The sequence below is a fragment of the Camelus dromedarius genome, chromosome 8 (assembly GCF_036321535.1).
Source record: "Camelus dromedarius isolate mCamDro1 chromosome 8, mCamDro1.pat, whole genome shotgun sequence".
Classification (NCBI taxonomy): domain Eukaryota; kingdom Metazoa; phylum Chordata; class Mammalia; order Artiodactyla; family Camelidae; genus Camelus; species Camelus dromedarius.
In genome coordinates this window covers 83693031-83706994 of record NC_087443.1, presented here as the reverse complement: position 1 = coordinate 83706994, position 13964 = coordinate 83693031, and the positions used below count along the sequence as shown (strand labels likewise).

Sequence of the window (13964 nt, the reverse complement as noted above, 5' to 3'; positions counted from 1 at the left end):
TGTACAGGCCTGAGCCTTGTGCCCTCCAAGGATTGACATTAGAGGCCACATGGTGTAGGTGAGACAGATCTTCCTAAACTAGCATATACAAGTCATCAAACAGCAGGCAAAGGAAAACAACAGCCCGAGGGAGGGGTCAGGATCCAGAGTCGCTACAACATACTATGTCAAATGTCATTTTCAACAAAAATGTTTGAGATGTGAAAGAAATAGGAACTCTTGACCCATACACGGAAAAATAAGAACATGTTAGAAACTGACTGTGGGATCTAGCTTGGCAGACAAAGACTTCAAAGCAACAGCTATAAATACATTCAAAGAACTAAGGGAAACCATGTTGGAATAAAGGAGACTTGACAATGTCACATCAGATACAGAATATATATAGGAAGATAGAAATTATTTTTAAAATAATCAAATGGAAATATTTTAGTTAAAAAGTACAATAACTGAAATATAAAATGCACAAGAAATGACTCAACAACAGATATGAGCTGGCAGCAGAAGCAATTTGTGAACTGGCAGATAGACTGGTTCAGGTTATGCAATCTGGAGCAGAGAGTAAAAAGAATGACAAAAAGTGAACAGAGCCACAGGGGAACACGGAACAGCCCTTAGCACGCCAGGATGTCCATAATAGGAATGCCAGAAGAAGAAGAGGGAGAGAAAGGCCATACAAATATTTTGAAGAACCAATTCCAAAACAACTCAAATTTGATTTAAAAATGAAAACCATTCATCTACATATCTGAGAAGCTCAACAAAATCCAAGTAGGATAAGCATGAAGAGAGCTATACCCAGATGCCTCATAGTCAAACTACTGAAAGCCAAAAACACAGAGAAAATCTTGGGAGAAGCAAGACAAAAACAGCTCATCATGCAGGAGGCACCACAGTAAGATCAACAGCTGACATTTTATCAGAAACAACAGATGCCAGAATACAGTGAGGAGATGTTTTGAAGGTACTGGGGGAAAAAACCCATAAAACCCTGTCAACTAAAATACTATATCCACCAAAACTATCTTTCAGAACTGAAGGAGAAATAAAAATATTCCTGGGTAAACTAAAACTGAGAGAATTCAATGTTGGCAAATTTGCCTTGCAGGAAATACTAAAGGAAGTTGGTCAGGCTGAAAGCTAGTGATACTAAATCCACACACAAAGGGAAAGTACTGGTAAAGGTAACTAGGTAGGCAGTTGTAAAAGACCATATAACTGCATGTTTCTTTTCCTTTTCCTCTTAACTGATTTTAAAAGCAGTAGCATAAAACAACATGTAAATACTTCTATTGTTAGACATGCAATATATTTGACAGTAACAGCACAAAGCGGTGTGTGACAACACAACTGCATTGTAGTCAGAAAATGAAACCAGATGGTAATTCAGATCCACAGGAGGAACTGAGGAGAGTCAGAAATGATAAACACCACAGCTAATATTTTAAAAATCTATAAATATGTACTTGCTTCCTTTTCTCTCCACAGATTCTTTAAAAACATAAAATTATATAAAATAAATATGACAATGTATGGTTGAGGTTTTAAAACAAAAGGATGTATTAGGTATAAAAATAAAGAAGAAAAAGGAGAAAGTTATATATATATATATATATACACATATATATATATATATAAAAGTAAAGTTTCTGTATCTCACTGTAATTGTCAGTGTATATGACGTAGATTCTGATAAGGTGCATGTTATAAGCTCTAAAGCAGTCACCAAGAAAGTAACCACAAAATTTAGTAAAAATCATTAAAGGAATTAAAATACTACACTAGGAAATGTTCATTTCATGAAAAGGGATAAAGGAATGAAGAGCAGTTCCATGAGACATACAGAAAACAAAACACAAAACAGCAGATAAAACCCAGCCACGTCGATAGCAACATTAAACCTGAATGGATTAAACAAAATAATCAAAAGGCAGAGGCGGTCAGACTAGATTGAAAACAATAACAGCAACTGATTTCAACATCAAACACAAATGCATCAGGAATGGGATTGCTGGATCAGGTGGTAAGTCTACTTTTGGTCTTCTGAGGAATTCTTCTGTAGAACACAGGGAACTATATTCTATATCTTGTAATAACCTTTAATGAAAAAGAATATGAAAAGGAATATCTGTTTGTATATGCATGACTGGGACACTGTGCTGCACACCAGAAACTGACACATTGTAACTAGCTGTACTTCAGTTTTTAAAAATGTAACAAAACCAAAAATAAACAAATGGGACTGTATCAACTAAAAAGTTCTGGACAGCAAATGAAACCATCAACAAAATGAAAACCTATGGAGTGGGAGAAAATATGTGCAAGTCATATATCTGATAAGGGGTTAATCCCCAAAACATATAAAGAACTCATACGATTCAATAGCAAAAAAAAAAATCTGATCGAAAAATGGGCAGAAGAACTGAACAGACATTTTCCCAAAAATAAACATCCAAATGCTCAACAGGCACATGAGAAGGTGATCAACATCACCAGTCACCAGAGAAGCGCAGGTCAAAGCCACAGTGAGATGGCACCTCACACCTGTTAGCTTGACTATTATCAAAAAGACAAGCGGTCACAACTGTTGGTGATGATGAGGAGAAAAAGGATCCTTGTGCACTCTTGGTTGCATCTACTATGGGAAACAGTACGGAGGGTCCTCAAAAAATCATAACTAGAACTATAATAAGATCCAATAACCACACTACTGGGTATATATCCAAAGGAAATAAAGTTAGTCTTTCAGAGAGACAGTGGCATTCCCTTGTCCATTGCAGCCTTGTTGACCATAGCCAAGATACAGAAGCAACCTGAGTATCCACCAGTGGATGATGGATAAAGGAAATGTGAGGAATTTCTATGATATACAAAATTATACATATAACATAATTATTCATATGTAATCGAATATTATTCAGCCATAAAAAAGAAGGAAATCCTGCCACTTGTGACAACATAGATGGACCGTAACGGTATTATTCTAAGTGAAATAAGTCAGAGAGAGGACAAATACTGCATGATCTCACTTACACGTGGGACCTAAAAATACCTGAACTCATGGAAACAGAGAACAGGTTGGTGTTTGCTAGAAGCAGGGAGTGTAGGCAGGGGGAATGAGCAAAGGTGGTCAAATGGTACAAACTTCTAGTCGTAGGATGAGTGCGTTCTGCGGATGTAAAGTATAGCATGGTGACTATAGTTAACAACACTGTGTTGTGTATTTGAAGGCTTCTGAGACAGTGGGTCTTAAGGGTTCTCACTAAAAGAAAAAAATTATAACTATGACATGATGGATGTTAATTAAACTTATTGTGATAATCATTTCACAACATATAGACATCAAATCATTATGTGGTACACCTTTAACTAACAGAATGTCATACAATTGTATCTCAATAAAACTGAGGAAATTTCTAAAAACTTAATGTAGAAACAGAAAAAAGACCCCAAGATCCAACAACTTATATGCTGTCTAGGAAACACACTTTGGATTCAAAGATACAAACAGGTTGAAAATAAAAGGATGAGAAAATAATACACCATCCAAATAGCCACCAAAGGAGAGCTCAAGGGCTTACACTCGTACCACAAAGCGCAGACGTAAGACAGGGAGTTACTGGAAACAAATGGGGACCTCTTATGATAAGAAAGGGGACAATTTATCAGGAAAACTTAACAATCATAAACATAAATGTACCTAACCAGACACCTTCAAAATACGTGAAAACAACAAAAGACAGAACTGAAGTAATAAGAAAGCCAACAAATGGTTTTATGATGACTTGATGCAGGAGAATAAATTTGAACTCCTTCCTCACACCAAATACAGAAATTGACCTAAATGAAAGAGCTGAAACTATAAAACTCTTAGAATGAGGAGGCAGTGGAGGAGGAGAAGCCATAGGAATAAGCCTCCGTGGCCTTGGCACGGGAAGTGGTGCAGAGACGATTCAGCAGAAGAAGGAGGGTGTTTTCTACAGGTGATGCCGGAACAACCGGCCATCTTGTCTGCCCCCCGACTCATTCATCTAGTTAATTCTCCAAATCTCAGTGCAAACGCCTCCCCCACAGAGAGGACCTCCAGTCCTCCTCCTAATGTAACCCAGATCCGCTAACTTGTTGCCACATCCCCACTTTGCTTGTTTCCTTTCATACCAGTCACCTCATCTTGTAGTCACGTCTGTGTGACATTTCTTTTACATCAATGCCCAACTATAATGTAAGCTTCAAAGACTGTTCTGCTCAGCTCTGTGCACCCAGCACCGAGCACAGTGCCTGAAATGCACACACACACCACACCTGCACACACCACACACATGTGCACATGCCACACACATGCATACACACCACATACACCACTCAAATGCACACACCACACACACGCACCTGAGGTCTTGGTCCTTCTTTGGGTGGGGAGCATGAGGACTGGGGGGGACAGCCATGGCAACAGGGTATTTCAGCCTCTGAAACCAAGGGAAGAACCTCCAACTGAACTAAATTCACTTAATGGGAATGGCAGAGCAGGTGTCTTTCAATGATGACGTGCTTACAGTAGACACAGCAATGCTTATCTCATTAGAATCTGTTACCTAGAATTTTGCCAGTTTTCACTGCTCCATGCCCAGCACCTGGAATACTCCACCTAGCCCATGATATCAATATGTGTGTGCACACACAATGGAATACACAAGCATACAGACTCACACAGAGGCACACGCTCACCCACACATGACAGCACACATGTCCTTGCACACACATGCATTACAGCATACAACATGCCACTTGGACCAGTGACCAATAAACTGTGTAATGAGAGGGGAGTGGGAACTCTGGCCTAAGCACAGCCTGGCCCCTTCAAAACCACCCACCTCACACAGTGAGAATTCCTACATCTTCCTTGCAACATCCTTTTATACCACTTCTTCCATGAGAAGAAGAAGGAGGAGGAGGAGGAGGAGGAGAAGGAAGAGGAGGAGGAGAAGGAGGAGAAGGAGGAAGAGGAGGAGGAGGAGAAGGAGGAGAATAGCAGGGATTTAGCTGAATTATCAGTTTTTGAGCCATTTTGTCCCTATTTAACTTGGGGGGAAACCTCAAAGGAAATCCTTTCAAAACTGAAGTTAAAAGTATCAGGAGATGTGCTGACCGTGGACACATGTGTCAGGGAACATCGGAGGTGCCGCTGGCACCTTCCCCTGTTACTGGTCGGATCACTACCATGTAGGAGATTTCAGGACACCGAAACGTGTCGGGGTTCACTTTTTCTCAGCAATGACCTTCAGTTCATTGAGACTGGTGAGCTATGCAAACATAAATCTGACGTGAAAAGTAAAAAAGGAAAAAATGAAAGTAAACCACCCTCCGGAAACTTGACAGTGCGTGTAGGGCGTCTGGAATAATGACTAAGTTCCCGAGGTTCCGTCAGGTCACGACATGTTTGAAAAATAATTTCATGTTCATACCAAAACAAAAAACTGTTACATCATAATTACGCCTTGACCAAAGAGTGAAGTATTTTATTTTTTATCCAAAGACTCCAAGTCAAAGCATCATCACCTTCTTTGAAAAAAATGTATTAATCCGAAAAAGGAGTTTGAGCTGGAGTCTGCCCTTTCTGGGGCTACCACTCAAAGCTCACTTTCGCTTCCGGATGACACTTACACCAAGTGCCTACCATGTGCTAATGGCTACGTGTATCACAGCACCTAATTCTCCCAGCAGCTCCCTGAGGGAGGCAGCACGCTCAGCATGACTCCACCGTGAGGAAGTGGAGATGCACAGACGCCTCTTACATATGCTTATATGCCCAAAGAAGAGAAATGATCTTCCTAAAGTCACCACTAGTGAGCGGTAGAAACGAGAGCTGGGCCTGGTCTCCTGGCTCCAAAGTTCACATGGGAAGACAGCATCCTTTTCTGTCACCCTTCTGGATCTGCCATTTAAACTCAGTGTGATGGACTTGGGTGCCTTGTAATGTAGCTGCAGAGAAATGCAGGAAGCCCTGGGTTCTTGAGGAGGCAGAGGACTCACCTAACCCCAAGAGGGAAAAAGAAACAAGGTGGGGTTTGGGTGGAATGAGCATGGCTTTCCTAACTGTTGTTTCCCCGGACACTGCACGGCTCTAAGCCCAGAGCATTCAGGCTGGCTGCAGGGCTGTGTCTGAGGGAGCGTTGTGCACAGCGCGGGAGACAGGCCAAGACCAGGAGAGCAGAGATGGGAGGAAGGGTCATGAAGGGGGCCGCGGGCAGGAGCCGCCTGGAGCAGGATGCAGACGTGAGGAGGGGGTGTTCGGGCCCCTCGGTTGGAACAGTTTGCTCCCCCGAGTGCCTGATGAGGACTAAGTGGACAAATGTTTCACTGATTCCATTAACTGGCTGACTTTTTTAGTGAAACAACAATGAAGACGCTATAAATACCCCTATGGGTACTAAGAAATAGATTTACCCAGAGGCTTAAACAACAAAAAGTAGACAATATACATGAAAAAGGGTTTCCAAGGCCCTGGACACCAGCCAGTGAAGGACAGTGAGACCGGGAGGCGGAGGGTGAGAGCGGAGCCCCGTGGCTTCCAGGCTGAAACGTAGGAGAAGGAACGTCAGTATTTGAACAGAACGAAAATGAAAATACAACATATCAAAACTCGAGGAATGTTGATGAAAGAGAATTTACGAGAAATTTACGGCACTAAAGAGTATTACTAAAGGATAATTTGAAAATCTCAACGTGAGGACCACAGCTCTGCCTAAAGAGCCCGGTGAGTAAAAAGGCAAAGTGAGCCAGGAAAGACGCCAAAAAGCAGAGCAGAGCCCAGAGCTAGCAGAGCGACCGAGGACCCGGCAAAACCAAAAGCTGCTTGTCTGAGAGGACCGCCCCCCACAGGTGGCCAGGAAGAAGGCAGGAGACACTTACAACAGCGCCAGGGATAAGGGAGGTGACGTCACCTCAGATTCTGCAGATACCGAGATGGTGAGTGAATGTGATGGGCAATTTCATGCCAAGGATTCAACAATTAGGTGAAATGAAAAAATTCCTCAAAAGACCAAACTACCAAAGCCCAAACACGATGACATAGGTAAACTGAATCGGCCTATATTTAATGATGAAATTGAATCTGTAGTTTAAAACCTTCCCACGAAGAAAACTCCAGGCCAGGATGACTTCACTGGTGTATTCAACCAGTTTAAGGGGAAAATACACTAATTCTACATAAACTGTTTCATAAAATTTAAGAGGAGTGAATATCTCCCAACTAATTTTATGAGGCCAACATAACCCTGATTAAAAACAAAGCCATTACTAGAGAAGTAAACCGCAGAGCAGTCCCTCTTGAAGAGAGGAAAACCCTAAACCCAGTTTTCATAAACTGAACGTAGTAACAGGATAAACATGGTGACTGGGGGGGGGGGGGGTTCCCAGGAATGCAAGATTAGTTTAACATTTGAAAATCAATAAGCTTATTTCATCATACTAAAAAAATCAATAAAGACAAAATATGATCATCTAAATACAGAGAAAGGATTTGACAACACTCAACATCCATTGCCAGTAAGAGCTCAGCAAACTAGGGAACAGGGGACACCCTCAGCCACTTCAGGGTGCCTCTGAAATGCAGCAGCTCCCGTGAAACGCCCGGTGGTTGCCTAAGATCTAGGAAGGGCCAACAAGACCCTTCTCACCGTTTGTGTCCCTCGTTGTCCTAGAGACCTTGGCCAGGATGGCAGGGCGAGAGGGAGACGCAGACCCACCTGGAGAGCAGGGAGCAGGCCTGTCCTCACGTGGAACATTCTGTGGGAATGATGACAGCGGAGAACCAGGAGAAGCGAGTTCAGCAAAGTGGCAGATGAGGTCAGTTCACATAGACCGACTGCATTTCCACAACCAGCAACAAGCAACTGGAAAGTGAAATTTAAAAAGCAGTATCATTTACAACAGCATCAGAAACACATAATGTGATAACCATTGCTGCAACAGCAATCACACTGCACTACACAAATGCGTCAGAGTAACGTTGCACACCTTAAATGCACACACTGTCACGTGTCGAATGTACTCGATGAAAGTTTTTAAGAATATGAAATACTAACTTAGGGATATTTCTGACAAAAGCTGTAAAAACCACTAAAACCTACAAAATATTGTGAAAAAATTAAAGAAAATCTAAATAAATGGAGATGCATTGTGTTCATGTGTCAGGAGACTCTGTTGTCAAGACACCAATTCTCCCCAAGTCAATTTATAGATTCAGTGCAATTCTGATGAACCCAGCAAGCTTTTTGGTAGAAACTGACCAACTGATTGTAAAATTCATGTGAAAAAGCCCACTACTGTGCTCAATTTACCGACCAAATTGTAATCATCTGAGTATTCAAAAGTCAATTCTGGTTGATCGGAACAAGCTGAGTCTGTGGAAATACTGACTGACCCAGCATTTCATTCGTCATGAGGCTCAAAAAGGAAAACATTATACGAGGTGCACAGAGGATAATCACAGTAGAAACGGCGACTCAAGTGAGACGTGATTTTTAAATTAGCCTCATTTCATAAGGATTTTAATAAAATGGGTTTCTATTCATAAATGTATTAAGAAGAGAGACCCCATGAGTTAGAGTGGCCCCCTCACCTGCTTATGTTAGCAGTGATGCGGACACCAGCCAGCCCTGGTAGGAGCGAGACACGCCAGACCCACACAACATCACATGGGACAGAGGGACACTCCAGGACCCACATAACATCACTCAGAATGGCGGGACATGCCAGGACCCACGTAACATCACGTGGAACAGAGGGATGCGCCAGGACCCATGTAACATCACAGAACACGCAGCGGTGCATGTGGACAGCACTACATGGGGTGGTCACGAGACACAAAACACATCACGCCCAGGGAAGTCGGGGAGCCCAAGCCAGAGTGAGATCGGGAAGCTTTGGTGCCGAGAGGCCTCCTGCCGTCTGAAGCTCCCGGTGCTGCCACCGGGCCGAGTCTCTGGGAATCGAGCGGGACAGCTCGGACCTGTGGTCTTCTAATCTCAGATGGTACTCCTTCCCTTTTCAGGCCCAGTCAATGAGTGAAGCCCAGGAAAATAGGAAATAAAAGTCAAAAAGATGAAAACACGGCCAAGCCTGTGACCTGAAGGGCTCTGCAGTCGGCTCAGGCATGGTGTGACATGCTCTTCACCACTGTGACTGTTTGGCCAAGTACGATGACCCACGGGGTCTGAGGCATTTAAATGAGTAGACATTTAAATAAACCTATGTTTGTGATTTAGCTCAATGGGATTTGATTGAGTCTAAGAAAAGTTTTCATGTTTAAGAGAACTGAATGTACAAAATGTATGTTTTACTAGTTGTGTAAGCAATGCTTAAGGGCTTAGTAAATCTTTTAAGATTAAAAAGTCAGGTATTAAATAAAGTACAGTGACTTTCACTACCTACAGAGCCCTTTGGACAGGGCTCAGGGCGGTTTTTCAGGGTGTGCGTCCAGTGAGCCCTGAAGGGCCCCTCCCGGGAGATCTCCCTGGGTTTCCAAAGATCAGACCTATTGTCTCCTTTACTCAAATAATGAGTTACTACTTTGCAATGAAAAGAGAATGAACCATTGGATCAGGGGCAGCACAGATGGACCTCAGAAACATTACACAGCAAGGAAGTCAGACACCAAGTGTGCTGCTTTGTAATGCCACTTACATGCAGCTCAAGAATAGGCAAAGCCGAGCCACGTTTTGGGAGTCAAGAGCTGTTTACACATGGGGTGAGAAAGTTGACAGGAAGATGGCAGAGGGAAGTGTCGGGTGATCAAAGTGCCCTTTATACTGGGGTGGGTGTGGTCACGTGGAGACACAAGTGCACAGAAGTACATAGAAAGTGCTGGGCTCTCTGGATAAGACTTCTGTTCCAGCTTATGGTATGTAAAACACAATTCAGTAAAATAATGTAAAAAAACAAAAAACACTGGCTACACCTCAAAAGAGAAGCAGTAAACTGAAGACAGTTCAGAGGTTAGTGTCCAAACTGAAAAAAACGAAAGACAGCAGGATGGAAACAGCGAGATGAGCATGAAATTAAGTGTGGGACATAATCCAACAGGCATCCAAAAAGGATAACGGAGGAAGGGTAATATTTGAAGAGTTAAGACTAGGAAATTTCAAAGCTTGTCAAAAATGCAGATCATGGAGGCACCGCCGACGTCCTAGTGAAACAGCGGCAGTGCGGAGGAAGTCCGAGGGCCAGCTGGAAGACAAAAGGCTTGCTGTCTTTTAAGGAAATGAAATAATGAAGCATACTTATTGATTTAAATGAAAGCAAAAGAGACAAAAAGGAAGTTAGAGAGTGCATTGTAAACCATCAGGATAAACACACCGCAATTCTATAAATACAAACACACTAAATACAAGAGCCTACATCTCTGTATTAAGAAAAATCAGCTGTGTGATGGTAACAGGAGACATAAATGTAAGGACTACAAAAAGGAAGGGAACGTTATGCTACATAAATTTAACCCAAAGAAAGCTGGTGGGCTACACTCAAAACTTCAGACTTTAGGGCAAGAATCATTATATGAGACAAAGAAAAAATTAATCATGACAAAAGGCTTGATCCACCAGGAAAATGAAACCATTTTCAATTTGAATGTGCTTGATAACATAACCTCAAAATATACAAATTAAAAAGATATAATTTACAACAGAAATAATGAATCAACAGTAATAATGAGAGATTTGTAACACGTTCTCAGCAGCTAGCAAAAGAAACAGATTAAAAAAACATACTATCTAGAGAAGATTTGAACGTCAAAATTTTAAGTGAACATACGTGTTGTAAAAAGAACAGTACAACCCTCAACTACAGAGCACACATAGTTTTCAAGCGTGCATGATTTATCAAAGTCGACCAGATGCTGAGTTATCAAACAAATCTCAACATACTTCAGAGCACTGACAACATAAAATACAGTGTCTCTAATCACATTGGAATATAGTTGGAATCAGTACAAAAAGAGAACTGAAAATCTCCACCAGTTTGGAAATTGAAGAAAACACATATGAATAATCCACAGATCAAATAAGAAATCTCCATGAGAATCAGAAAATGCTTGGAACTAAATTATAATGTAAATGACCTGAGTTATAATTAAATTATAAAATGAAGTGAACTTCAATGAAATTTTCATCAAAATTAGTGGGAAGCAGCTAAAACCATGTTTAAGGTGGAAACTTAAAAGCATTAATGCACATATTAGGAAAAAAGACAAGGCAGAAAATCAGTGATCAAAAGAACACACTCAACAAGCTATAAAAAGAAGAGCAGATTAAACACAAAAAAAAAGGTAGAGAAAGAAAATAATATACATAAAAGAAGAAATTAATGAAATTTTAAAAAACATAAAAAGAAAAGATCAACAAAGTCAAACTCTGGTTCTTTGTTAAGACTAATCTGGGGGGTGGGAGACAGAGACAGGGAGAGAGACAGAGAGAGAGAGAGATTACCTGTCTGCTCTAAGGCCTTCCTCTCCTACAGGATGATGCTGCTGACGGCCCAGAGGGTTCTCCTCTTTGACCCCCACGGCCCTCAAGACTGAGCACTCAGTATACAAGTGACAGATGATTCTCTGTCTCGTGTGTATAGGGGACCTTTCACTGTTGACACCTCACCCTGTTCCTCATAGTCAAGAGTCTGGCATGTAGAGACACTTGTGCAAGAGCTCAGGGACACACAGGCTGACAGAAATGAGGTCATCATTTGGGGAACAGGATCAGAGAGATGCCTTTACAATTCAGGTACAGATTTTGATACAATTGAACATTATGCTTCTTGTCAAGGAAGCTGATCTCTTGCAATCCCATGGACTCAAGAAGACTGGGAAAACCATGAAGAGGGTCCCAGCGACCCCTTTCCCAGAGGAATGCTGCCAGTCAGAAGGGCAGCCTAGTTCACAGGTGACATGACCTTGCGTGACCCTCACAAGATCTGTTGTTTCTGCCCTTGTGGCATGTTTAGTGAAGCTACATAACCTGTCTTGTTTTGATTATTTTCAACTAAAACTCTGGTTTTCCCAAGCCCAAACTGAAGAACCTGCTTGGAACACGCTGAGAAGAAACATGGGGACCCTCTTTAGGTGACCCCCCTCACTGGAGCTGCAAATTTGCCTGAACAAATTGTGTCTCAGATGGGGCTGGGTGAAGCAACGCTTCATAGTTGCTAGTGCTAGAAAGATGGGTCTGTTCACGGTGGGGCTTGAAGACTGGCCGGGAAACCACTGAAATGTCTAGGCAGCAGCGGAAATTGAACCACAGCCACCCAAGTGCTAGGTGAGTGCCAGGGACAGGACGGCAAGCTCTGAAAAGTTGCCTTCAACTACTTATTTCTTTTCCCTCTTTCTTGATAAAAACAACCTTAGTGAGTATAATTTATTTACCACAAAAGCACCCATTTTAAGTGTCTGATTCCATAATTTCAAACAAGCCCTACCTTAGAGAGATCTGTGCTGGGCAGCCCCTCCAGGCGGGAGCTGAGGGGTGGAGCGTGGGGCGCGGCCTCAGCGGCAGGAGAGCAGCCTCCTGAGCGCAGCTTTGACCTCTGTGTTTCTCAGCGAGTAGATGAGGGGGTTCAAGGATGGCGCCACAGACGTGTAGGTCACCGACACCAGCTTGTCCTTGTCCAGCGAGTAGCTGGACGTGGGGCAGATGTAGGTGTGGATGATGGTGGAGTAGTACGTGGAGACCACCAGGGGGTGGGCGGAGCAGGTGGAGAAGGCCCGCCGCCTGCCCGCGGCCGAGCGGATGCACAGGATGCAGGCGATGATGCAGCCGTAGGAGAGCAGGATCACGGAGAAGTTCCCTATGGCCAGGACCACATCTGCTGTGAAGGTCATGGCCTCGTTCAGGCCGGACGGGGCGCAGGAGAGCTTCAGCATAGGTGGGATCTCGCAGAAGAAGTGCTCAACCACGTTGGAGTGGCAGAAGGGCAGGCTCAGGGTGAGGCCCGTGTTCACGCTGGTGTTGGTCAGGCTGACCATCCACACTGCCGCCACCAGGAGCGCACACGCCTGGGGGCCCATCAGGGCACAGTAGTGCAGGGGCCGGCAGATGGCCATGTAGTGGTCATAGGCCATGGCGGAGAAGAGCAGCAGCTCGGCCCCCATGGACCACGTGAAGAAGAAGAGTTGGGCCGTGCAGCCCCCGTAGGAGATGGTCTTGCTGGCCACCATGCCGGCCAGCAGCTTAGGTAGGATCGTGGAGGTGCAGAGAATGTCCACCACGGCCAGGTTGACCAGGAAGAAGTACATGGGTGTGTGCAGGGCTGGGCTGGAGTTGATGAGCACCACGATGAGCAGGTTTCCCAAGAGGGCCGCCGTGTACAGGAGAAGGAAGGCGGGAAAGAGCAGCATTCGCAGCCCAGGTGTTTCTGAGAGCCCCTGAATGAGGAACTCAGTGACCAGAGTCTCGTTCATCACAGCCCCAGTGGGCACCAGGCCAGGTCCCTGCAGGAGCACAGGGGCAGCTCTGACACTGGCTGTAGAGAAAGGGCTCACGGTTTGAACTTGTTCTGAACACTGCCTCTTGCAAACATGTGTGTGACACACTAGAAAGAATTTCAAATCCTATTTCGGTGATAAAAATGGGGCTTTGTGCCCCTGATAATTTTGGACACCTGGGAAATTGCCATGAGCTGCTGCCTGGAGATGTGGAGGAGCTCCAAGCCCCACCCCGTCTCTGCCAGTGACTGCGATGGCCACTCAAAGGTCTCCAGACTCTGAGTCCTGGTCAGTGTGCATAGCATGTCCTTCCCCAGCCCTCCTGGAGCACCGAGCACATGTCGGGTGGGGTTGGGTGGGCTTCCTGGGAGCCCCAGGAAGGAAGGTCCTGAGCTCTGTCTCCTATTTGAAAATCTGTGTTTACAGCCCACTCACATACTCCGACAGTGTCAGGGATCAGAGGAGGAACCAGGGGAAAAGGTAACATACTAAA

At 43.8% G+C, this 13964-nt stretch overlaps 1 protein-coding gene across 1 annotated transcript; it reads right to left on the bottom strand.

Moving 5' to 3' along the window:
* Window positions 1-12532: 12532 nt before the first annotated feature.
* LOC105096476 (olfactory receptor 13G1) lies at window positions 12533-13456 on the bottom strand. The gene has a single exon (XM_010988816.3). The coding sequence runs from the start codon at window positions 13445-13447 to the stop codon at window positions 12533-12535; it is 915 nt and encodes a 304-aa protein (XP_010987118.2). The 5' UTR covers window positions 13448-13456.
* Window positions 13457-13964: the final 508 nt, after the last annotated feature.